The sequence below is a fragment of the Carassius gibelio genome, chromosome A12 (assembly GCF_023724105.1).
Source record: "Carassius gibelio isolate Cgi1373 ecotype wild population from Czech Republic chromosome A12, carGib1.2-hapl.c, whole genome shotgun sequence".
Lineage (NCBI taxonomy): Eukaryota > Metazoa > Chordata > Actinopteri > Cypriniformes > Cyprinidae > Carassius > Carassius gibelio.
Window position 1 is genome coordinate 17369633 of NC_068382.1, and position 27354 is coordinate 17396986.

At 38.2% G+C, this 27354-nt stretch overlaps 3 protein-coding genes across 7 annotated transcripts; 2 read left to right on the top strand and 1 right to left on the bottom strand.

Annotated features, from left to right (window-relative positions):
• Positions 1-6219: 6219 nt before the first annotated feature.
• On the bottom strand, positions 6220-15003 carry LOC128025346 (zinc finger protein 646-like). Of its 4 annotated transcripts, none has more exons than XM_052611611.1 (5): positions 14854-15003; positions 14092-14241; positions 9978-12879; positions 8772-9863; positions 6220-8696 (listed from the first exon to the last, which is right to left on the bottom strand). In XM_052611611.1, the coding sequence occupies exons 3-5, from the start codon at positions 12659-12661 to the stop codon at positions 7796-7798; spliced, it is 4677 nt and encodes a 1558-aa protein (XP_052467571.1). In that variant the 5' UTR covers positions 12662-12879; positions 14092-14241; positions 14854-15003; the 3' UTR covers positions 6220-7795. The 4 variants fall into 4 exon arrangements, with proteins under 4 accessions (XP_052467571.1, XP_052467573.1, XP_052467574.1 ...); XM_052611613.1 differs by lacking the exon at positions 14854-15003 and adding an exon at positions 14788-14818; XM_052611614.1 differs by lacking the exon at positions 14092-14241 and having other exon boundaries at positions 14854-14991.
• LOC128025347 (zinc finger protein 668) lies at positions 14950-19061 on the top strand. The gene is made up of 2 exons (XM_052611615.1): positions 14950-15098; positions 16601-19061. The coding sequence occupies exon 2, from the start codon at positions 16611-16613 to the stop codon at positions 18540-18542; it is 1932 nt and encodes a 643-aa protein (XP_052467575.1). The 5' UTR covers positions 14950-15098; positions 16601-16610; the 3' UTR covers positions 18543-19061.
• LOC128025348 (galanin peptides-like) lies at positions 16739-27271 on the top strand. Of its 2 annotated transcripts, none has more exons than XM_052611616.1 (6): positions 16739-16863; positions 26021-26104; positions 26192-26246; positions 26330-26419; positions 26651-26704; positions 26813-27269. In XM_052611616.1, exons 1-6 carry the CDS (start codon positions 16831-16833, stop codon positions 26869-26871), a joined length of 375 nt encoding a protein of 124 aa, XP_052467576.1. In that variant the 5' UTR covers positions 16739-16830; the 3' UTR covers positions 26872-27269. The 2 variants fall into 2 exon arrangements, with proteins under 2 accessions (XP_052467576.1, XP_052467577.1); XM_052611617.1 differs by lacking the exon at positions 16739-16863 and adding an exon at positions 24686-25523 and having other exon boundaries at positions 26813-27271.
• Positions 27272-27354: the final 83 nt, after the last annotated feature.

Below are 27354 nucleotides of genomic sequence, written 5' to 3' on the forward strand. Positions count from 1 at the left end.
TGCAAATGTTTTTCATTATATTGCGCAATTGACCTAATGTCATTCCCCGCACCCATGGTTTTGCAGTTCTGATCGTATTAATAACTGTTGCACTGCTTTTCCTCCCAGTCTGTGTTGTGTGTCTGCCAAACACTGAACTGTTGTTTGCTCCCTTGGACCATAGACAGTGAATTACGTAGTTGGGTGGGGTGACTTTAATGTGCCTATTTTGCTCAAACATACTCTGTGCGGAGACTGAGGTCTCTAGTTCATGCTCTTACAAAAAGTACTTCTTTTTGCAAACTGACTTGGTTTAAACGTTTATTCATTTAAGGAGTTTTCTTGATTGGTCTGACATCAACTCCTTACGTCAACAAGACCATCAATATTATAATAGCGGATATTCCCTATTACTAGAGAATTTTGCTTTTTCACGTAAATGTAGTGCTTGAAAGTAAAACCGAAATTATTGTCAGTGAACAGGCGCTTTGTGCGTTTACCATCATTCAAGGTTTCCCACTCGTGCTGTGAATACAGAGATTCTAGGGCCGTGTTTCAAAGCCTAGCGAGTTGCCTGCTTAGACATCGTTTTGGGCATCATAAAGAAATAACAATTCCGCTTCCTCTTTACGAGTTCGGATCTTTAGCGGTAACAACAATAACAGTACTTTTATTACTTTTGAGGAAGAATATTTTTAGTATTAGAAATATTTCTAAATTCTTAGTAGATGCCATCAGCAGTCTGACATTCATAAATGTTTTGCATTCACGAAGAGAACCGTTTCATTTGCATGAAAAAGACGGATCAGTCACTTTTTGTTTTTGACTCACTATAATGAATAGGCAATGTGTCTTTAGTTCAGCAACGGGACGCATGACTCACTAAAAAGAAGCGTCTCACTGAAATATCAGAGTACCAGTCGGGCTGTGTTTGATTTACAAAAAAAAAAAAAAATGAACTGGTAGAAGAGTGTCTTAGTTCAGGATATGTTCGCAATTTGAACTTAATATTCGCATTGCATGGGAACAGTAATAAAAACCATTATAAGATGCAATGTGAAACTTTAAAAACGGAACTTAGGAGAACATTCAGAAATAATGTTTCATGGCTTAAAGGGGACGTTAGTAAAACGTTAGAAGGTATTTTGTTTGCTGGGAAAATCTTGATGTTTGTTCTCAACTCAATTTGAAGTCTTGCGGACGCCCTAAACGCTGTCTACACAGACAGCCCACAAGCTTTTGAGATACGGCCACAGAATCTCAGAACAGTAACGTTTCATAGGAAATGACTCATAGAGGAGTTGAACCCAAAGCGTGGGTGTGGGCGCTATTAAAACAAGGCTGAAAGTGTGGGGTGGATCATTCACAAGCGCCGATTTTGCTATGCTTGAAACCTATTTGTGGCTTTTAATCTTTTGAAATCGCTGTGGGATTTCAATATATATATATATAAAGCTCAATGGATACCGGTGCTATGTTGCGTTGCCTCTATTGGATTACTCTATTGATCGCCACGCTCATTAATGGAATAAACGCGGATAAAAGTAAGAATATTCCCATTTACTTGCTTAATATCCCCATGTTATAACAGAGCGTATGTGTGATGTTTGTTATGTATTTTTCTGCTGGTGAGAAAAGTCCCAACCTTTATGTCTCATTTGTCCTCTTGCTGTGAACATGGAGAGACGTGGAGTCAGTGGAGTTAAACTGATTCATTCGTAATCGCTTCCTTTACTAGTTACTGTTCCCACCGGTTCCGCATTCCAATGCTCTTATTTCACTCCCGCCCGCTCCATGGGTTGTATTGTGCCCAGCTGTGAACAAGAGGCTTCATCTTTCTACGAGGAACATGAAGCATGTAGTGTCTTTGTTACTTTGGCATACGTTACTGCTGGAACAGTTAACAGGGATGAAAAAAGTGCATTGTCTGTTATGGAAAAGTCGTAGGCAATGTCTTGGACAGTGCCCATATGCCCTGTATTCACTGGCTTTAATTAAGCAGTGATTTAATACAGAAAGAAAACTGATTCATGTCATGTCACAAAGTTTCGTTATAACGAGGAAGTTAGATTTAAAGTCTTATGCATTTAATCATTTACATCAAAAATGCTTAGATCATCAATATAGCCTACTGTAGTGGTTCTCTAGGGGCCTCAGGCCCACTAGGGGGCCTTACAAACACTTCCAAGGTGGCTGCAAAATATTAGCCTATGTATAATTTTTGTGTGTGCAGCATACAACATATGGAAACAAAACCGTGCCGTTTTTCATTAGAATAATTAATAATAATTAAAATGTTAATTATTTGATTATATTACTTTTCTTTAAAAAAAATATTTTCGTAACAAAGAACTTTTCACGCATCAATAAAACCATTGTCAATTCATGATTTTATTGAAACCCTAATTAATGTTCATTTTAAAAGCACGTAAAACATGGCACATCGTCATTTCAGTAGAAGTACAAGAAAAGGAACCCCAGGCTGTGTAAGGAGGGCCTTCAAATATAAACTTTGACAAAAGGGGTCCTTGGATTACAAAGCTTGAGAACTACTGACACTGGGGGGCTGAAATTCAAGCTGATGTTTACTGATAATTTATCTTGCTAGGGTGTGCAGGATAAAACATACAAGGCTTTGATATTTTACTATTATTGCTCAAGGGCGCAGTGAGGACTGTGATTTCAGTAGCATGTATGAATTAACCTTTGGATGAGCTGCCCACATTCACCACATGATTTAAAAATGTACTGAGGTCTGATTCCATATAGCCTACTTCCTGAAGTTATCCGTTTTTAAATGTGCTTTAATGTATATGACATAAACATGCAGATCTTTACGTTTCTCTTTAATACAGTAGCCTAGGCTATAATGCCTGACCAATATCAGATTACAAATCAACGTGAGCAGTAGGGCCATACGTTGTTCGTCACACAACTAGTCAAGAATAGATTTGAAATTCAATTTGCACTTTTATTTATTTTAATTAAGCTGCTCCGACTAGTAATTGTCATTTGATAGGGATACATGTAGCGCCGCACTTCACAAGGATGAGAAATCAAGAGGAAGTCTGGAATCTGCCGGTGTTCTAGAAGTCACGTGACAGAGTACTGCAGCTGATTAGTTTGCAGATGTTAATCATATGTAGACCGCAGCTGTTTATGCGAAAGACTGTCTGTGGTACCTGCCTTACCGCTATTTCCTTTAACGTAGCTTATATATCTCCCCTGAGTGCGAGCATGTGCGGAAGCCCCGCAGCTTGAGCTTTCACGGATGACTCCATTAGTTCTCTTGAAGTCGCTTTTCCATGTCCTCGGTTCTCGCAGTAGGACACTTTGCATGCACTCAGGGTCCGCATCATAATAGTCTGGCCGTGATCGAGCTCAGACTTGCTTACGCACACAGAGCATGAGTAATAGCCTACCGTTTCCCCGCGAGAGCACCACCGCATCACTTCAACGGAATTTCCCATCTCATTTCATATGAAAAAAGAGGCAGGGCGAAGAAAGCTCTTGGATCTTCTTATTCAGTAGTAATTTAGCAACGTGCAAAATCTCGAACCCACCCCAAGTTACCAGGAAACGCGTGCGGGGAAGTTGTTTTTGTCAGCTTTTTGGCTGTAATTTGCTACCGCTATTTGACACCTTTTTGTGTGTGTGCTTCTTTGTTCAATTTTGGCAGGTTCAGCCCTTTGTTCGAATTCCGAATTCTGGAACAAAGATGTCGCACAATGTGTACCTTGTTATATATGCAAACAGTACCCGAAAACCCCATCATGTGACACATGTGAGTATATTCAATCAAACAGTTGGTATGAATAAAAGTGAGAGTTAACGAACACTCATTAAAAAAAATACAAAGACCTGTTACTAAGGCGGTAACCCTAATATACAAAAACTAAAGGTAGGCCTACATGTTTGTACCTTATTTGCACCTTAATAGTAGATACCTTATCCTTACATATGAGGCATTGCCTACTTTAAAATTAATGTCAGCCTACATAGGCTATTAGTGCTTATAAGTAAGCTTATTTTTCCTATTTTCTACTATTTTCAAAGACTGCGAATGACAATGCGAAATTTAATTTTAACAAGATAACTTGAATTTAAAAAACTGTTAATTTTGTTGAACAAGACTGAAAGATTCAAGTCATTAAAATGGTCTGATATTCCCATCACCATTGCTAAAGTTACACACTCATGAGAATGCATTGCAAGTAGATGCTTTTGCAATAGGTCAAAGATTACGTACAGAAAAGGAGTGGTCAGATTCTTTCTGTATTATGTGAAGAGCTGGAGATCTTCCAGTAACATTGTCCTGTGTTTTTAAGGCCCGCCCTCAGAGGCTTCGGATTCCTGGAGGGTGGCAGCAATTACCAGTTTATCTGTCCTGGCAGCTGTAATTGTTTGTGGAGCCTTGCTCATAGGCGTTCTAGTACATCAGTGCAGGTCCAGGAGGACCTTACGTGGTGAGATGTTAACATTACAGCGTCTTTTTTTAACAAAACTCTTATTTCAGAGCAGGACTCAAAACTAACTCAACTTTTTCTTTCCACAACTCAGAACCAATTGAAGAGACAACAGGACCCCTTTATCCAGTATAGGTTCTTCATAAGGTAAGGGTTGAAAAAATGCAACACTTCTTAGGATGCTTCGAAATGCATTTAGGAAACTAGTTTTGTTCAAATGCAATCTTTTAAATGTTTGCAGCTCATGGAACTCAAGCTGACAGCATATGAAAACGGACTATTACTCCAGTGAATTAATGCTCCGGATCGTGAAACACTGGCTGGTACCTCAACCACAGAGTGTTCTATGAGTAGCATCGGATTTGTCTAATTTATTTCATTAGTAGGCTATGTCATGCATAGCAAATGGTTATGCACATAAAGCTGCACTGAGACATTCCTTGTCACCCACTGTGCAGAATAGGTTTGCAAGCCTTAGGTGCTAAGTTGCATCCTACAGACAGCAAGATAGCATATTTTATATTCCTTTTTTCTGGAACCCCTAAAATGCTACAGTTACACGGTTTTTGCACAAATTTGTGGCCATTCATGTTGCACTTAAAAGTGCACCGTAGATGCATTTCCACCTGAATATTCCTTGTTAGATTTGCGAACATGATAAACACAAATAACCGGAGCTAGTTTAACATAGCAGACTTAGAGATTATCCTTTTTTACACATATGCCTTCTAAACAGACTTAGTATGGCACATAGCCATTTGAATGTATTTGTTATCTTTGTATAGTTTAATTATCTATTTTTATAGTGTTGGAATACTACGCACTGTATAGATGTAGCCCTTTGTACAACAGTATTCTGCACTGACTGGCTCAGCAACCTGTCTATGGCATTGATGGAGATGTGGAGGCACTGAAGACCAGCGAAGACACAGCAGTCGATGACCTGAACAGTCGCCATCTGACATTAATAGATTCTTTAAAAGAGCCGCAGGTGTCAGATTCAATCTTAGTTTTCCTACCTTTATGCGCATAAGAGATTAGATAGATTAGTGTGATATTTGCATACATGTATCATGATACATTTAATCTCTCGTGTTTTATCTTTTCAGCTTAGTAAAATATGTTTAAGATTTGTTTAACTAGCTATGGGCATTAGGAAATGTATATATTTATATGCAGCAGATGCTGAGGAGTAATGAAATAAACTTGTTTGAAAGACTTCAAGCATGTTTAGCAAGAGTACCTCACAGAACCTGTGAGAAAAAGGTCTGAGATCCATTTCAACCCAGAAACTATATTTTGCTTAAAGAAATTGCCTATTTTTTTTTCTAAAAAACTAAGCACTTTTTATGCAGCAATTCCCAATAATACTTTATGTACCTCACCACTGCCATGTTTGTCAGAAATCTAGAAAGATCAAGAAGCTGGTCCAGAATCTTGATAAACATAAACCTGTGAAGCATGCACAGCACAGCACTGTCACAGTCTCGAGTAAAGATGGTTGTGTGCCTTTACTCATTCACAATTACTCCACAGACTGCAGAGGAAACCATGCATTTTAATGCATTAAAGAGACAACCAATGTACTGTATTTGTCTGTTCACGTTTTCTTTCCTAAATGTGTTCTTAAAGCATCTAAATTGTAGTCTTCACACTTGAAGAAACAATAGGACAGCAGAATGATAAACCCATCTACTCATTTGCATATTCTGCAAGGAATTAAAGTGTAAAAGCTAGATAAAATACAAGGCGGCTAAAAATAAAAGCAAAAACACACTATTATATCATCTTTATTCAGTTCAAGAAAGTGAGGGTATCAACACCTACGATTAAAGATCATCTGCTAATTAAGGTCACTACTTGAGAAAGAGAAACATTGATCATGTGAACAAAAATAAATATTTAATATTAAAGATACACACAACTGATTATAGGGAGTCTCAGTTGTCAGTTTAAGTTTTGTCAAATGCACTGAAGCCATTAATACATATAGGTTTGCAATTTCTACTCTTAGATAATCAGTAAGCACCGATCTATAGGCCTTAATAGGATACCATTTTACAAATAATTTAATCCAAGTACATGGTGATATGAAATGGCACATTGAAATTTAGTCTGGCATCAAAGACAGACACAGAAGCCTTGATGCTCGAAGCATCAAGCTAAATGTATTTCCTTACATTGCATCTAGTAAGAAGTGAGACCTGAGCATTTAAAAAAAAAAAACATTGAAGAGTTTAGTCTGTGAATTCCTGGCCTAATAGAGCCTGACCAATCATGGATTTTTATGGGGGTTTTTTGAGGGGGTTGGGGTGTCTAATTTTTTTGTGCTCCAAAATCTTGAATATACTTCCACTTCATAAAACATTTACTAGAAAAGTATGCACTAAGACAAAAGTGAAACGTTTCTGTTGTCTTTTCAAAAATGCTGTTGTGGATGCTTTTAAAGAGGTATTTCTTAAGTGTTTACATTCATTACCTACAATAATTACGTAAACGACCAATCTAGAATTTATCACACATTTAATACCATGCATAATGTGTACCACATGTAATAGTATTAAAGACAAGAAATATGCTTACATTTAAAATATTACTATAAGGTATAAATAGTTCTATTTAAATAAATAAATATATTTATGATTTTCTACAAGACAGGCCTAAAGTGAAGGTTGCTGTTTAACAGCCTTACCAGTGTCATCCATTATGAAACTGCAGGGACATCAAGAGTATGTTGGTCTTAATGAGACAATGCTTACAGCATATCTACCATGAGCAGTATGATATCCTGAAAATATGGAAGCACTTAATACAAACATAATTAGAAGGATAGCATCTATCCTTTTATCCCCATAATACCTTTAACAATCATAACAGCTTGTTTTGTTCCCCCTCCGATTATGCCAAATAGTTGGTCAGGCTCTTGAAGGCAGCACTAGGTAAGAATCTGGACAGAAATACTCAGTCTGAGACCTATCATAATACCAAACAATTTGTGCACTGTTTGGGGACACAAAACAATTTAAAATAAAATAAAAAATCTAAAATGATCTCTGACAGGCACTGTCGCTTATTCTAAAATGTCTATAGAGTATTACTGTCCGTGCCAGAGGTAGTATCTTATCAATGCCAGTCTTAAGTGTCCATTAAAGAACAATATTTAAAAACACAACAGTAAAGGAGGCAAGTCATGCCGAGATTAGCATCTGTGTGTGATACAATCTAGACAAGTACAGCAGAAAACCTGATGTTGTACGATTATTGGCCTTGGGCCTTAGGCGGAGAAAGAGTCTTGCAATATAATATTGTTTTGAAATCTTCCCTTGGAGCGGCAAGACTGGAGCATGGCCTTAGAGAAAAGGGTCCACACCCAGTCCCACGAACGCATCATCATCCATGTTGAAGGAGGACTCGTAAGTCTGTTGGGTATTCTGATGCATCTTCTGATGGTGCCGAAGGTTGGACTTGCTAGAGAAACGCTTGTCACAAAGGAGGCAGGAGAAGGGCTTCTCTTTGGTGTGGATGCGCCTGTGGCAGATAAGCTGGGTGGAGACCCGGAAGGCCTTGCCACACTCCAGGCACTGATAGCGTTTGGGTTCTGTGTGAATGCGCCGGTGATTCTTCAGTGCCATGAGATTGGTGAACTCCTTTTGGCAGACAGAGCAGAAGAAGGAACCAGTCTTGTGGCTGTTCTTGTGGTTGAGCAGCGAACCAGCGTGGCGGTAAGTGCGCCCACAGTGCTCACACACATGACTTTTCTCTTCCCTACTATGTCCCTTGCTACTTTCCTGTTTGTCTTGAGGCTCAGGGAATCCGTACGCTTGGCTGAAGGCTGAATCGATCTTAGGAAGGCTCTGAATTCCTATCTGTTGGTCTAGTGCCGAGTCCCAGCCTGAATCCTGCTGCATCTGCATACCTTGCTCATGGTGTGACTGCCCCTGCAAACTGCCATGGAGCTCCTGGTGCTGCTGAAAACTAGCCAGGTTTGGGAAGTTCTGTTGACACATGTTGCAATAATAGGGGAGTCCCTTACTATGCACCTCCATGTGGCTCTGCAGGTGTGCAAACTCACAGAAGGTTTTTCCGCAATCTGGGCAGCAGTGGCGAGCCATCTGAGAATGGCTTTCTAAATCCAGAGGGTCCATGAATGTTTTGAGGCAGAGAGTGCAGTGAAGGAGGTCAGCAGAATGAGACTTCTTGTGGTTGAGAAGGGAACCGGCATGTCTATAGGAGCGTCCGCACTGATCACACCTGTAACAAAGTAAAAGATTGAGATCAGATGAAGGAAAGGTGTACAAAAAAAATTTACGAAAAGAGATGACTCACGTGTAGCATTTGTCCACGCCATCTTGATTTACAGTAGAGTTTGGATTGCCATTTAGGTAACAGCGATGTCTCTTTAGCCCAGATTTTCCCTGGAAGCTTTTGCCACATGTTTGGCAGCTGTAATGAGTTACATCCCGTGCATGGATTTTTTGATGATTGTACAGGATGCTGGAGAGACGGAAAGCTTTACCACAAGTAGGACAGACATACTTTTTTTTCTGCGTGTGAATGCGTGTGTGGTTTCGTAAAGCCATGGGATTGGAAAAGGGCTTGGCACAGAAGGAGCAGGTGAAACGGCCGGTTTTGTGAGTGTTCTTATGGTTCAACAAGCTCCCAGCATGACGGTAACTGCGACTACAAATGTTGCACTTGAATGGTCGTTCCTCTTTTTCTAGGTCTGCATCATCGTCACCATCTACATCTCTTGGGGGGACAGAATCAGGGGCAGTCTCTTTGCTACAGGTGTGTCCTTCAAGTAGTTCAGTATCTGGAAATACAAGATGGCACTGCTTGCAAGTCAAATTCTTTTCTTGTTTCTGGCCCTTGACCTTTCTTCTTGCTGCTGCATTTCTTTTATTGGCTGAACAAGTGTGGTTGAGTAACTGTTTGTTTCCCCTGAAGGCCTTTCCACAGTCTTGGCAGCGGTGTCTTTTGACAGAAAAGTGTATTCGTAAATGGTTCTTCATTGCTAGCTGGTTGGAATAAGTGTTGTTGCACAAAGCACAATAATATTCACCGGTCTTGTGCGAGTTTTTGTGGTTGACTAAGCTTCCTGCATGCCGATAACTTCGCCCACACTGATCACAGACAAAAGGGCGAGGGTCCCTGGGATCTCCCATCTGGCACTCTTTTTCTTGGCTAGACTGATCACTGTTAGAGGTCTGCCTTAGCTTATGGCGTCTGCTCATTCTCTTTCTGCTGGAATTAAGTGCCTGCATTCCACTTCCTGACGCATTCCCACTCATCTGCATGAGCGTCTGGATTTGTTTGTTGAGCTCTTCAATCTTAGCCTTGTTTTCCTGATGTACCCTCTGGTGGTTCAACAGTTGTTTATAGATTTTGAATGCTTTCCCACATTCTGTGCATCTATGCCTGGTAGAGAAAGAAAAATTACTTCTAGATTAATTATGATCTTATACAATCACTTTTGTTTTCAAAGCAATCAAATTTTGAGGTTTAATCTGAATATATATTTTAAACACTTACTTTTTAACATCAAAGTGTGTCCTCTGGTGATTCTTGAGAGCCAGCAAATTATAAAAACGCTTTTGGCAAACAAAGCAGCGAAACACTCCAGTTTTGTGAGACTTCTTATGATTGAGTAATGATCCAGCATGTCTGTACGAACGACCACATTGGTCACACTTGTACTGACGCTCTCCATCATGTGAACTCTCCTGCAAAAGTTCTTGATGAAATCTTCTTCTAAGAAGCGGTTTCTCCCCACACTTCTCCCCCACTTGTCCATCTCGTTGTCCTGTGCAGTTGTGGTTACTGAGGTAATAAATATCGCTGCAGCTTATGCCACATTTCCCACAAATAATACTTTCGATTTCCACTTTTGGTTTGACCTCATTCTGGTGGTTGGATACAAATTGTTCTTGTGGATTACCTTCCATATTGCTATGTAGGAGCTGGTGTGCTTGTAGGTCCGGTTTCTTTGTAAAGCTCTCTCCACAAGTGCTGCAGATAATCAGACTGCAGTCACCCTGCTGATTTTCACTAATTTCATCTTTCTTGACCTCTAGAGAAGACAAGGATGATGGGCCACATGCTGAAGGTGCCGCATGAGTTTGAGTATGACCTCTGAGATGGCTTCGCAGTGCACGCATGCTAGTATAGTGATTCCCACACACTGAGCACTGATACATCTCTTCATCATCCTCTTCTTCATCATCATCATCATCATCCTCATCTTCACATTCAGCTTTAGCTTCACTCTCATTCATCGGCCCGTGAATGTTGTCATGAAAGGTCTGCTGTCTAAAATAGGCCTCCGCTGCACTGCTGTCATGTCCTTCAAAACCAACATCTTCACCTGACTCTCCTAAGAAATGTTGATGCTTTGTGTTGTGAAAGTCCATGTGACCGGGTGAGTCATTCATCATGGTCTGATACTGCTGGTTCAGGAGGGGACACATGTGTGACTTGATTCCTGCAATATCAGTAAATGTCTTACCACAGTCAGCACACATGTGCCTCTCCATGAGGTGTTCATCCTGAGGTAGGTGCTCATCTGAGTAGGAATTGTCAAACTGCTCATGAAATTCAGTAGCATTCAGCTCATTCACATGCTCCTCATCAGATTCATGCTGCACAGAATCTACCAGGTCCTGAGAAAGGCCTAATATTCCACTAACGTCTTCCTCATTTGATGGAAAACAGTTCTGTTGGTTTTCATGCGTCAAGGGTTCTGAGGAAAGCCAGTCACCCTCAGAACTAGCAGGCAAAGATGTGGGCCTCCCCTTATGGATCCGAAGGTGGCTCCGTAGAGCTGCCAAATGTGGGTAGTTCTTGTGGCAGATGGAACACTGAAAGATCCCGGTTTGATGCGATCGTTTGTGATTTATAAGACTGCCTGCATGCCTGTAGCTTTTGCCACAGATGTTGCACTTGAATCGGCGATCAGAACTGTCAGCATCTTCTACTTTGATGTTATCAGTACCCTGTGCTGAATGATCAGGGTTGAGGTTTTCTGATGGTAGAGCCACTGGCTGTCCCTGAGCATGCAGAGTCAATGGATTTTCATCTAAAGAGTTGGGTAGATAAATATGACCATTTTCCAATGGCCCATCTGATTGGTCATAATCAATAGCTTTATCGAGTAACGGAGGCAATGGTGGAGTGTCACTAGAGGGGGGATAAGGATTAGACTCTGGAGAATGAGTAACACTATCATTGTAAGCGAAACTGTGCTCCTCTGACAAGTTGGTAGGGAGCTCAAATGACACAGAGGAGGAGTTATGCAACAGAATATGATTCTGAAACTCATCATCATTAGCAAAAGCAACCTGACAAAGATGACAAAAATGTATTTTAGTATCACCATTCTGTGGCATAACACGAGGGGCAAGTTCTTGCTTGCAGTCTGTGAGGGCAGCTTTAAAGGTCTGCACACTGAGACGACCGTGGGTTTTACTGTGGATTCGCTGGTGACTATTAAGTGCAGAAAGATTATTGAACTGTTTAAAACAGACTGGACACTGAAATACTCCCATTTGATGAGTTTTCTTATGATTTATGAGGCTGCCATGATGTCTGTATGTCTTGTCACACAAGTCACATTTAAACGGTCTGTCTCCAGCATCATCTTCAGCTGCCATGTCACTTTCGGTGGTGGAATTTGAAATGTGTTCTGACACTGCACCATTACTAAGGCTGCTCACTGGAGCAATATTTAGCTTCATGTCTGGCTGCAAATCTGGTATAATGTCAAAATCCATCTCATCTATTTGCAGCATCTCAACATCTTTATAATTACTTTCAATAAGACTATTTGCAGAATCCTTTGTCCTGAGTTGAGAATCTTTATTGCGATGAGTCTTTTGATGGGTGACCAGCTGAGTTGCAAGGCGAAAAGTCTTTCCACATTCTGTGCAAGAATATTTCTTTCTAGATGTGTGGATGCGCAGGTGACTTTTGAGAGCCAATGCATTAGAGAGCTTCCTGGAGCATATATGACACTGAAAGGAGCCAACCTCGTGTGTTTTTCTGTGGTTAGCCAAGCTGCCAGCATGCCTATAGCCTCGTCCACATTCAACACATTTGAACTTCCGTTCCTCTTCTGACTGATGAAAAGTTTCTGTATGCTCCAAAAGACTGGGCATGCTTGCACATACTACACCACAATGTCTACACAAAAAGCCTTTGGTCCGGCCTGGCTCTTGCATAGCTATAGTGGTATAGTATTATAATAAGAAATGTCAACAAGAGCCAGTTTGAAGGAGTGTGAGGGATACACCTGTCCTCGCTATTATCAAATTGGCCCGTTCTGAGAGGTCTGACTGTAAAAGCAACATTCAAAAAATTAGCTGACAATACAATCTGTTCCATTCCATTGGAAAAACGTCATTGGGAAGATGATGCAAGCGCAGACACTGGATGAAATCTGTAACAGGAAAACCAATACATTATTTAGCATTACGTTTGCACTGGGCAGATGCATAAGAAAATGATAAAAAGCTAACATTAACATTACTTTCTAATGTGACTAAGTCTAGACAGAAAAAGCTCTGAGTTTACATAACCAATGAATAAATCAATAAAAGGAAGTATTCTAACATTACTGTAAATAAAACACTGTTCTCGTTTGTTGAGAAAATTATTCTAGAACTGAGGATTCTGATGGTTCTATCATTTAACCTCATGTTCTGATATTCTTTACATATTGAATCTCATTCAACATTCACTTTTATTGTATGGACTAAAAATGCCATAAAAGTAAATGCTGACTGAAGCAGACATTGTGCCTGACATCTCCTTTAATGCTGTTTGAAGAACAGAAGAAACTCAAACAGGGCTGAGGGTGAGTAAATAGGAGTTTGAGACAAGGTTAAAACAGATTATCTATTATTGTTACCATTTTAATCAATTAAAATTAAAATGGGACCAGAACTTGGGACAAAATAAGATGGATTTAATAGGATAAATAATGACTTTTCTTTTCTGGATGAGTTGCCCCTTTTATACACACTTTTTTAATGTTCACATAACAAAAGTTTTCATTAATAGTACAAAAACACCCGTTTTTATACAAGCAATGATTAAACCAACTTGCTATATAAAAACAAAGTCCATACATTGATTTTTATATCTATTCATACCTATTTACCATCAATCATGAAACCTTCAGTCTCACATATTTTATTCTTTTTTTTATTTTATATCCATTCTATAAAATAATGCTGATACAGCATATCTGTCTGGATCTGAAAGCATCTCTGAACTATAATGGATTTTAGATAGAATTTCTACAGATGAGTGGACAACATGAAGGATCACCTCACGGGCTCCAGCAGTTAGATGACAGACTGCCTCACACAATGGAGCTCTGCTGACACGGTAAACACTTCCCCGGTAAATTAGCCTAACAGCTAGCTACACAGATACAATCTTGATTTGATAGTTTTAATAGTCCTCTAGACGTAGTCTAAATTAATACTGTACACAAACTGTCCTTGAGATGAACGGAATAAAATATATATTTGGGAAAGACTGTAGCATCCCATCCCGTTGCGAGCTAGTCTGCATTTGGCGGCTAGAACCTGCGGCTAAAACTAACCTACTGATACAAAAAAAATGACGCTAGTAATATACATACTGAATGTTGCAGTCTCCGTGTTTGAAGTTGGTGTAAGTAATGATGACACTCCGTTCACTTTTTTTTAGTTTCAGGACGGGCGTGTTCGTCCTCCTTTCTACCAATTGTCTTTTACCCCCATCCCACTCGACTCACTTCCTGCTCTTGTTGCTAGGAAACAGGAAATGTGCATCAGTGAAAATAGTCCGTACGTTAGTTTAAACCTGTTTTTATACAGTCTGGTTTAAACATTACTTATATAATTTCAAGCCCCCTTTACAATTATTTGAATAATTTAATGAATTAATTTAGTCCCAGCTTTTCGCAAAAAGTTTGCTCACTAGTGACAAACAATGTTCTAGTTTTGTAATATCGCCACAAATGCAAACAGCAATTGCTACTCTTATAATATAAGTTAAACAATGAAACATTATTTAGCTATTAGAACTTTTAGGAATTTGTTCGGCCCATAACATTATATTTTCGAAGCCTCTTATTGTTATTATTATTATTATTCTTTAATGTTGTCATTAATGTAAATAACAGCTTGTATTATTAAAAATACAAAAATGCTCAGTATATGTCCACTCTTAAAATAAACCCTTTGCAAATACACAGTTACACATTATTAGACAGGTAACCGCACCATTAATTTTCAGCCTATTCAGATTTCGTTATATAACTCTATATGCCCAGAACAACTGCACATCCACGTACATTGAAGCGATAGATATCTCTCCTCCCACAGGCTCTCAGTCTCTCCTCCCCATTCACCCCACTCACCGTGCACTGGAGTCCGTAGAAACAAAGCAAGAACACCAACACAGCAGAGGTTTGAAAGCTTCTTAATTACAGAAAAACTATAGTTTAGTAGGCATTCCCAGGTGGTGAGTGAGGAAGTCATGAAGGCTCACATCTCGGCGTTCACTTGATAATTTCGTCGTGGTCCTAAAGCCGCCGTTCTTCTCCTCCTCCTGGGATTGAACGATTTGAAATTCATACACCCTTCTCTCCTGAGAGCACAAAAGGTACGTAACGTAATCCACATTTTGTAGGCATACTAAAGAGATTAAAAAACGGCCACAAAAATGCATCGATTATGATGAAGTGACAAGCGTCCAAGTAAGCTTCCGACTGCAAATTGCTTCGCGTGTTCATGCGGTCCTAAAGCCAGCCATTTTGTGTGATAGTGCAAAATAAAAGAGTACTTGCATGCGTTAAAGACATGTTCATTAGCTCCTTGAATTGCCACTGTGTTGCATTTGCATTGCTTCGAGTTGGTCATGGTCGTTATGTTTAATTTCTTTTAACATCGAAATGTAATTCAGTTTTGTACACAAGCAGCTCAGATGCCAACTTCCTTTTGAGAAGAAGAGCGTTTTCCCCTATTGTCCCTGAGGTCCTAATGCTCGCCATTTTGTGCTGCTTGCCCCATCCCAGCGAATTAAAGGGGTCATATGATGCGATTTCAAGTTTTCCTTTTTCTTTGGAGTTAAAGCTGTTCGTGAATAGAAAAGATCCCTAATGATGCAAAGACTAAAGTATCAAACCCAAAGAGATATTATATTTAAAAGTTAAAACTTGCCCATGCTCCCCTAAAACACCTAGTTTAAACACACATCCATATGACTACGTCACTGTGTGGGAAGATTTGCATAACACCACCCAACTGTACCCGCAAAAAAAGAAGGCGTAATTGATTCTCAGTGTAATATTGTTGCTTCCGCCACCATGTTGTGGAGACAGATGCTGTTTTTTTTGTTGCGAAACCAAAATACTTTGTTTGGTCATCCAAAAGTGGACACAACTAGAAATCCGTGGTTAAGTTGTATTTACAACACACATTCACAACACACTGGATAGCTGACCAATCGGAGCAAACCTCGCTTTTCAGAATGATGAGCTTTGTGAAAATTGACACGTTTCAGAAACCTTAAACCACATGAACATTTTTCATTACACCAAATACACAATGTTATTTTTTTAGGAACGTCATATGACCCCTTTAACATTGTATATTCATAACATAACTATAACATAAATATTCACCATGTTTTCTGCCAAAATACTACATATTAGTTTTTTATGTGCTCTTTACTTTAGCACACCAAATGTAATATGCTAGTTACTGCAAAATTTGTTCTTACATAAATCTGTGTTAACTTAAATTTGCCACAATTGTCATAAGACAAAATATACTAAATGACGGGAAAAAATATATTAAAAAAATTTTTTTTTTGGTCAGTGGTCAAGTTAAAGAAATAATAGGCTAATAATAACAACAACAACAATAATAATAGTAATTATTATACAATATTATTATAGATTAATAATTCATATATAATAATATTAAATGTAATTATAATCATTATTATTATTATTAACAGCAGAGAATGTAAATTATGATAAATATAAGTATATACAAATTAATCTGCCAAATGTAAGTGGAATAATAACCAAGTAAATTAAGTAAATTAATTATAAATTAAAACAAATTAAAGGTATTCATTGTGTATCTTGTTCTCTCCAGCATCATCGGGATGGCTTCACCTCATCCAGGTAGTCCACCAACCACAGAGCAGTATACACCACCGCCTTCTGAGACCGAGCTCAATAAGGAACCAGACAACTCATCAGAACAACCTCCAAGAAGAAGAGGCAAAGGGAGACCGCCAAAAACTTTGCACACTTTTAAATGCTCGACCTGTCAAGAGGTCTTTACCAGCTCTTCAGCTCTACAGAGCCACAAGCTGTCGGTACATGGTAAAGACAAACCGCAGCAATTCACCTGTGGTAAGTGCACAAAGACATTCTCCAGCCGCGCGCAGCTTTCCAAGCATCAGCGCTCCCACTCTGCTCAGCGTCCGTTCCAGTGCCCCCACTGCAATAAGGCTTACAAGACTCCAACGGAGTTACGCAACCACAGCCGTTCACACACAGGGGAGAAACCTTTTGTTTGTTCTGACTGTGGCAAGGCATTTATGCAGGCCATTTGCCTGCGTATCCACATGACACAGCACAGTGGTGAAAGGCCTCATTCTTGCCCTCATTGCTCTAAGAGTTATCCCACACTATCCAAACTCAAAGTACACCAACGATCACACACCGGGGAGAAGCCTTACTTTTGTTCCGAGTGTGGGAAGAGTTTCGCCGACCCTTCAGTGTTCCGCAAGCATCGGCGTAATCACCAAGGCCACCGGCCGTATTCGTGTGGCCAGTGCGGTAAAACATACACAGAGCTGAAGGACTTGAAAAACCATGAGCGTTCGCACACAGGTGAGAAGCCTTTCCTGTGTTCGGACTGTGGCAAAGCCTTCTCCCGGTCGTCCTCTTTGGCATGCCACTTGCGAATCCACTCCAAGAGCAAGCCGTATCAGTGTGAAGAGTGCGGCAAAGGTTTTACTCAGCTGTCCTCATACCAGTCCCATCTTCGTACCCACTCGGGTGAAAAACCCTTCTTGTGTCCACAGTGCGGCAAGATGTTCTCCGATCCCTCGAGTTTCCGCCGACATCAACGAGCGCATCAAGGATTCAAGCCGTACCCTTGTGACAAGTGCACTAAGAGGTTTCGGCAGCCGGCAGACCTTGCGGTGCATCAGCGTGTGCACTCAGGTCAGCGGCCCTACAAATGCCAAAGTTGCGATAAAGCTTTCGTCGCTTCTTGGGATCTGCGGCGCCACATGCTAGTTCACTCCGGGCTGCGGCCTTTTTCTTGCACGGAATGTGGCAAGTCCTTTACGGAGCGCTCAAGTCTGAACAAACACAGAAGGGTGCATTCAGGGGAGCGTCCTTACAAATGCCAGCAGTGCTTCAAGTCATTTGTTGTGTCATCCAGTTTGCGCAAACATGAAAGGACACACTTGTCCGAGAGACCGTTACAGGTCCAGGTCACTCCTGAAACGACTCAGATGTTTCCTCCCACCCTTCCCCAGTTCTCCTGCTCTCACTGTGATATGATATTCGGGACATGGGAGGAAGTGCAAGCCCATACCAGCCTTCACACTGTCTCTCCCCCGTCTGATTCTGTGGTTTCAGCTTTGCATGCCGGCCCACATGTTTGTGTGACCTGCCAGGCAGAGTTTGCTCAGCTGGCTGAACTGCAAGCACACGAGAAACTGCACCCCAAGCCACGTCCTCACGTCTGTGACCAGTGCAGTAAGGGTTTTCTGAATAAAGCAGGGCTTCGTAAACACCAGCGCATCCACTCGACTAATCGGCCACATTCCTGCAATATTTGCGGAAAGGCTTTTCTTTTCGCTGCCTACCTACGCAAGCATGTGCGCACCCACCGCGACACAGAGTCCTCATCCTCCATGCCTCAGACAGACATAGTGCACAGCCAACCCCTGCCGGCGTCACCGTCGGGATCCGAGCCCACCTCTATTTCTCTGACTGTTCCGGTGACCGTGCCGGTGTCGGCATTTCAGACGATGCCAGCCCATATGTATATAGACAAGGAAGAGGGGCTCTGAACTTGTTGCTGACTTTGTCAGCTGCTTTGAACATTTGAGCAATGTTCACATTTTGGTTACTGCTGTTCTGTTCACAAAACAAAGAGAATCTTGCAAAAAGCCTGAAAATCCCATTTAAATCAATTAATTTTTCTCCTACTGAAGTTTAAACAGCTGTTATTATACGAGTGTTTTTTAAAGGCAACAAGCCAGTAAATGTGGTGGAAAATATGACCGTAATTAAGTTTTTGTAATTACATAATATAATGGTTTTATGCTGTACAGTTAAACAATATCGTCTCTTGTTGTTCTTTCTCTCGTGTCCTAAAGCAAAATTGACCTTTTTCGCATTTTCTAGTTTTTCAGTCTTGTGGAAAGGGTCCATTGTACTTCATGGATTTTTGACAGTTTGGTGAATTGTAATATGATTTGAAAAAGGTTCGATGTATAACACCATTCACGATTTTGGACACATTGATTTAAAATTTGTTTTCTATGATAGTTTTGTTGACACAAATATATCACTGTCTTTAGAAAATATTTGCAATTGTTTTCTTTTTTTAATTATAATTCATTATTTTTTAATGATCAATTAAAAATATGAGTAGGCATAGATAGTGAAAGAAAGAAGCTTTATTTTGTTTATAATACATGTGGGAAATAGTTAAATCTGTAATTAAAGTAGTATTATTTAAAAAAAAAAGTGTCAAAAATGTTAACTAGTGGTAGAGTATGCCATTAAATTAGCATATTTAAATTCAGTTTGGAAAATCATCTAAAAAGAAGGAGTGAGCAGTAAACATTTCACACTTGAAGTGAGTTTAATATAGATATTTTAGACAAATACAGGACAAAACTACTTGAGACCTTGTATTAACCATGTTAAGGGGAAAAAAACTGTGGATAAATGTGAGAAACCATTTTTGATGACACGTACTGCTGCAGGCTATTTAGTGAGTGAAGTTCAAAAACTACAAAAACTTCAACACTTGACAAAAACACAAAACCTTCGTTCCCTATGTTGGGCTCATGTTCTTTAAACAAAATAGGCCACTATCTCTGTGATGGTTAGGAAAAGGTTCCCATTGAACAAAAGCACTATTAAGTACCTTTAAGGCATCTGTATTTTTATATATATATATATATATATATATATATATATATATATATATTATTAATTATTATTAATATTTGCATTACAGATGAATGTTAGGAACTGAATTGACTTTGCAAACAAAGTAAGAACAAAAATAGTCAAGGAAATTTTTCTTTGGCACTGTGTGGTGTTTCTGTGTCTGCATTTGTTGTTGTTGATGTTTGGTCTGGGTGAGAAGTTATTTTTGTCTGAATGCTTACTGAGCAGTTTAATTTTACATTTCAAAACTCTTATAGTACACACACACACACAAATGTTTTATAAAAAAAAAAAAAAATGAATCATTGTTTTTCGTTTTGCTGGCCAGATTTTATTTCTTTATATTACTCTCTACTTACATTTACCTATATATTAAATTAAAGTCAAATAATAACAATGATAGTATGCTGCATGGTTGGTGCATTTTAAGTAGCATAAGATTATCACAGACCATACTGTGAAATACATTTGGCGGATGGAGCAGATCAGTTGCAGAGGTCTGTGTTGCAGCACTTCTTCTCCACCTGAGGAGGCACCTGAGCATCACACTCATTACTGTTTGCACATCTGCGCACCTCACCGTCTACGAAAAGAAACGCACACATTAAATAATACTCACTATGAATCATTGCACTCCATCAACTGATGCACCTGTATCTCAGTTTACACATGCAGTATAACTTTTAGCATCTGAGGAAAAGAATACGGTCAACTTACAGGCTGGAGGATGCATTTTGATGGTAATACACTTATCAAAACCACTGCTGCACTCTTTCTCCTCTATCTTATCACAGTCGGGATGGTCTATGTCAATCTTCTGGCAGTAGTTGCACTTCAGTGTCTGTGCAACTAGTAAGATCAAAAATATGAAATCTTTGTTATAATTGTGATACAAAAAAAAAAAAAAATGCTGTTGTGTGCTGAATTCATTATACTTTAATGATCTTACATTTTATATATATATATATATATATATATATATATATATATATACATATATATATATATATATATAATTAACATGAAAATCATATCTAAAGTGATTAAAATACTTTAAAAAGCATAACCAGTTTACTGTAAGTGTATTATAGACAAATTATAAGAAAAATGATTCGGACAAGGTCAAAATTGTTTCCCACTTACCACAGAGAGCACCTAAAAGCAAGATCAGAACTAATGTGCGGGATCCCATCTTCATGTCTCCACCAAACTGACAGTAATGAAGTATAATGAATGATTAAGTATATGATCTAGACTAAAATGATTGTAAATATAGTCTGACAATATATTTCTTACCTTCCTAGTCTGCAGTGTTGCTCTGGAATTAATGAGGGAAATGAATACAGCATGTATATATATGATACCTGATAACAAGTGTGCTGTCCTCCTCCCTGCCCTAACAATAACTTGCTATGGGGTATTACGTGTCCCATGTACCATTTAGATCCTCAGTTTAAATTAACACATAAATCCTGGCGTTATGACATAAAATCAACTTCATGCAGAAATATACTGTTTTATTTTCATTTAGCAACAGTAGTTGTATTACAGTTTTTTTTAAGTGTATTTTTATACTAACACAATTTACTTAAAATGATACAATTTAATTAAATTCAAACATTTTTAAAAGCCAGTGTGTAACTCTTGTTGTCACCTAAACATCATAGAATTAAAAACAAATTAAGTTTTTTAATATTTTACAGCTAAAAGACATGGTGTGAGAACAGTATCGCACACATTGCCTCAATATTGAGGTCATTTGCTTTGTGTGCACAACAATTGTGAAATATTATACTGTCCCTCCCATATTTTTTTCTCCCCCAGGGCTAAACCGAACAAACAAGAACATTCTTAGTCACATGCATTTTGAGAATCATGAAATAAATGTCTATATCCTCTAAATTACTAACATCTGAATAACAAGGATCATTAACAATCTTCCCTTTTGGGGAAAATGTGTATAAAACAATCAAATACTGTACAGAAAAACAATCATATGAAAAAGACACATATGAATGACTCAAAACAAATATTTATAGGGTGCGTCACATCTACTGTTGTTTAACTAATTCTTCCCAGCTGGAATTCAATCAAAATCTTTATTTTGCTGGGTTTGAAAGTAACTTCTCTGTGAGCTTTGCTTAATAGGCTATATCACTTCACTACTGACAACAGACAAAGGATCCTTTTGGCCCATGAAATTAATTTGACTGCTCTCTCTTACAAATGCAACTAATGCAATCTTAAATCACAGTGACTGATTGTAATGCTGTTGTGTTGTTTATCTTACTACTAGGCCAATTGAGTTGATAAGATTCCAAAATAAATTTGAGTCAATATTTTATGTCCACCTATAAATTTTTCGGTAAGGAACCGTGTTATAAGTGGGATCATGTTCACTCAGTATTTCAAAATAATCTCCTGAAATACAAAAGGCTGGAATACAGTAAATCTGGCAGTGTGTGATCCTCATTCGTTTAGTGAATGATGTACAGTTTTTCTCTGTAACCAGTGACGGCGCTACACCGATGCTAGGGGGGCTATAACCCCATCAGAATTTGTAATAGCCCCGGTTTAGCCCAATTTCTTTATAAAGTAACTCTGACGTCATCAATATAATTTATTTTCTTAGCACCCCCACACATTGGTCTAACCCCCCCTTAGCGCTGGCGCTGTGTGCCTGTCTGTAGCTGTACAAAGTTGGCAAGTGTATGATGCCTAGTGTTTCAAAATGTGTTCAGATTTAAAATGTGTGTAGTCGATTCCAGACGTTAAGAGATACATGACTGACATTATTTCGGTATGCAAACATTAAGCACTCAGACACACTACACTAGTCACAAACCGAGACCTGGACAGCTGAACATGATTGTCATTTGACTCTCTAGGGCAGCAGTGGTGTGTGCAATTAAGGCAACAGTAAGATACGAGGCATATCCACTGAAGTGACCATTTTACTTTATTTATTCTCATTAACTTAAGTTTGGACAGTATAGGGTTATAGTTATTAGGATTTTCTGAGTCGGGTCTGAAGTGTTTGGTGACAGCTTGCTTACCTCCACCACAGAAATGGCCAAAATAACTACCAAAATTATGAGAAGATTTTCGTCCAGCCATTCCTTTATATTCTCACTGCAACCCTTTGAGAGAGAGAGAAAAAAAAGGCTCAACCGGAATACAGTTACAGCTATGTCATGTTATGTTGGAGCACAATTTACAAAATAATCACTGGGTACAAACTGAAACCCTATACCTGCTCATAAATCTCACGGGTGTGATTTGAAAGGATATCATCCAAGAAAAATGTGTTACCATTATATGGATATTTGATTTCATATGCTGCATTGACAGTGGCATTGCCTATGCTGTAGTAGTGGGAATGGGGTACAGAGTCATCTCAATCTTCTTCTCCATGCCAACCACAGCATTTGGCCTGTGGAGATATAATGGTCGAGGTGATATCTTGTTTCAAACTTCCCAATATACCTGGCAAAGTTTGCTTTAAAGTTCTAATGATATAATAGCATATACAAGGGTACACCTCTGGCAATTAATGCTTTTATCTAAAGCTTTATAGGCATGTAGATCAAAAACACCCAAATGGGTGGGACTTCTTACTCTCATGCTTGAGTTACCTCAGTCATCTGGGTGTAGAAAAGAACCCCACCCACTATCTGAGCCGCGAGAAGAACCGTGAGCAATGTAAAATACTGCAGATAATTAAAGCTTATTTTAACACACTGTTATAGCTGAGTGGAGCAGATAAATGTACTCTTGTATTACAAAAACCTATACAAAGAACATGTGCAATTCCCAAGAGGCTGGTTACAACTAAGCTCTTAACATTTTAGGTGTTCTACTGACAGAAACAAAATTTTCAAGATAAAAGTTTGTCTCATCACATAAATGTCCCATCAAGTTTCGTTTCTATGAAGACTCACAGTTCCAGCAGACATTTGACAGTCTTCAGAGATCCTAATAATAATTAACAGAGAGAGAATCAAAATAGCATTGTGACTTCTGCACTCAAAACAATTTAACAATTGAAAATGCTGTTCTCTGAAAATTAGTATCCATAGATGAGAGGAGTGACCTGAGAGCTGAATAAGACCGTTTTTGTTAAAAAACAGAACAGGGTACAGGAAGTGTCTTGTATTCTCGTATTTCCTTGCCTATGGTAATAAAACCAAAGCTATCGTTTTACACAGGAATGCCATTACCTATTCAAGCACTAGCAAATGGGACAAAAGTGCTTTGTTTGCTGTTATGACAATTTGAGAATACATCCTTCAGTGGTTATGTAAATTTTGATTTTATTTTTTAGGGTCTACATCCTGTATGATGGTGAAAACAGCCAGTGTTTTTAGTTATTTTCAATTTTTATAATGTTACTGTGGCCAGAATTGATTTTGATAATATTAAAAATTTTTGCAATAAAATCTCTATAACTGGTTTCTCAAGAAATAAGGTTTTAGATAAACAGTGTTTATCTAAAATAATCAGCATCTAACTGGCATTTCTATTTTAATAATGTTTCACATAAGAAATAAAGATGTAAACTTCCCTTAAATAAACTGGGCAGGGTCAGTAATGTTACACGGAGGGTAAATTATATGTGTTGGCCTCACATGAGATCATGTAAAACTAAATTTTCATGTAAAACTAAATTCTTAATTCTGATTCGTTGTATTGCTTGAGAGGTCCTGTCTGCGAGCAAAGCATCTTTGCAACTCCAGCAAAAAGCAGACGTACAGAACACCCACCATAAATAAAATATCAATCCTTGTCACACTCTTACACATTTTAGATCCATATCCTCCCCTCTTCCTCCTCTGAATTAGCAGCATTTATTTTGAAATACAAGGTATATAAATTATTATGTCATGCTATTACATTTTGTGATGTTTCCATGTTTTCCACTGGCTGCAAGATTTACAACAATTAATAGATTTGACATTTATAAAAAAAGCATCTGTTTTCATCTATTTCATCTAGCAACTATTTCTATATGCATGAACTTCAGTGAGTGCATAAAAATGAAACACAGGGGCAGAGATCAGGATTCATTCATCTGAGGTCACTATTATACCTCCCACAGGAGGCTGAAATTTCAGCTTTCATTCCCTGCTTCAACACGCTTCCTGGTCAGCCTGTTCCCCCTACCATGCCCAAATGCAGCTTTAGCACAATTAGTTGTAGATAATTAGGTGGAATGTTTTAAGGTTTCCCTGTTAATGGATGGATAGGAGCAGTAGGTCCTGTAATTATATCTAGGGCAAAGTGCTGTTATTAAATGGAGAAAATCATCATGGCATGAAATGGATTTCAGTATTGCCTCATTTGATCAGAGACACAATCCGATAGATATAGACAGACAGACAGAGAGGTGGAGGGATAGATAGATAGATAGATAGATAGATAGATAGATAGATAGATAGATAGATAGATAGACAGACAGGCAGAATGACAGACAGGTGGAGGGATAGATAGACAGACACACAGATTGATAGATGGATCTACACTCTATCTATGTTTGTTTGCTTGTTTCAATCCTCCTCCTGTCCTGTACAGTGTTACCTTACTCTCTTATTAATTCTGTCTCATCATTTTCCATCTGTCCTCTCTCTCTCGTCTCTGTAAACAGCACCAGTAATTATGAGAAATGAACAAATGACCGTTGTACTAATAGAGTTTCATTATGTTAATATGCTATATGCCGCGGGGTGTATAAAAGACGGAATGTCCCTCATTCAGACACACACCTGCAGCAAACCTGTTATTTGAAGGTTACAGACTGTCTCTTTTTTTCTCGAATTCATTTATTTCTTTTAATAAATATTTATAAACAGCATCTGTCCTCTTATAAGGTAAGTATTATCTGTGTTGTGTTTAATGCTTTAACTACTTTAATATTTTTTAGAATTGTGTCTGTGAAGTTTACAGCTTGAGGGAAAAAATCAAAGATACAACTGATTAAATTAAATAATAACAATTATATGCATACACTTAAAAAAAGTTCGTTTTTGCAATAAATAATCTTTTGTGAAAAGGAAAGATTGTATGTATGTTTAATGGTCTTCATGGAATCATAGATATAAAAAAAATAACCTCTATTTTTTTTTATTTTTTTTTAGGAGTGTAATTTCTGATTGATTTCTGATATTATTGAAATCAGAGGAGGATGCTAACAGAGTGCTATTTTTAAGATCAAATTCCTTGTAACAAATGTTGAAAAAATTATATAAATCCTATAAATACAACAGCAATTGTAAAAATGTATGAATTTTTAAATTAATATTGTTTCTTCTACAATACATAAAGATGTATGTTACATGTAGTCTAGACTCGACTGTCTTTTTCACAGATGCAGACAAGTTGTGCTTTACTCTGTATCTCACTCTGTGTCTTCACTGCACATATGTCAAGGATCCATGGCATGACCCTCAAGGTACATCTTCTATTGCCTCTTCTGAAGCTCAACAAGTTGTTTGTTTTTTCATCATCTCTTTCATGGGTCTCTCTGTTCATCCCACAGTATCCAGAAAAGAAGGGATGGACTCTGAACAGTGCTGGGTACCTACTAGGACCTTGTAAGTTCATTGCATTCACAAAAGTATATTTCAAGTACACTAAATATTAGTTTTATTGCAATTGTTGTGTGGTTCCCTTGCAGATGCTTATAGAAGTCTTAATGTAAGACACAGAGCTACGGGAAAAAGAGACATGTGGAATGAGAGTTCAAGCTTACCAGCATCTTCATACAGTCAGTTCTTAAAGCATTTATAATGACTAATTATTATTATTATTGTTATCATTACAACCTTAAACTCTATTTATATTCAGGAATAATCCAAAATGTTAGTACATTAATATTTTGTTATCTGGTCCCATTGTTAAATATGATTCTTTCTTGGTTATTCATTTTTTGTAGTATTTTTAAAAAGTAACAATAATATTTTTTTTTACTAAAGTAGTCTATTTTCTTTTTCCACAGATGATTCCTATCTTCTCTCACTGCTAGGTCATCTGGCATATCTGCAATTAAAAGGTGAATTACATGCATAATAATTTAAATGATTTGTTTCCTTTTATTTCTTGAAACTGTAAAACATGTATGTGATTCTTGGCAAGTAAAAGTACTATTTTTCTCTTTCAGAGATGGGAATGACTGAAGATTTCAGTGGCTCTTTAATGAGTGGCCATATGAAGCAATAACAATATTTCTCTGTTTTACTGCTATTCAACTGTTGCTCTCTACTGTTTTGCATTTGATCCTTTTTTTTATCATTATTTTTATATGTGTTAACCAGTAGTTCAAACTGGTCAAATGTGTAGGCTAATATTTCATGAATCATGCAAATTTGACTCTTCTCGCCACTTTACCAGTGAACTAATTGTTGGTGCATAATTATCTGCTTCAGAGTTCAAATAAAGTACTTCATGACAAATATTTTCAAAAACCTTTAACGTTTAGACTACTCCATTTAAAAAAGGAAATTGAAGTAATCATGTTGCAGCGATTTGACACAGTAAGAGAATAATGAAAAAAATGTGACCAACTTTTTTTTGTGTATATGGCTACGAAGTGAATCTGCACTGTATTGTAAAAAAAAAATAGAAATAATTTTCAGACTAGATTTCGTGATTGCTATTGCGTACAGAGAGCTGAAAGTGTTTTTGGATATCGTTCCATTTGAT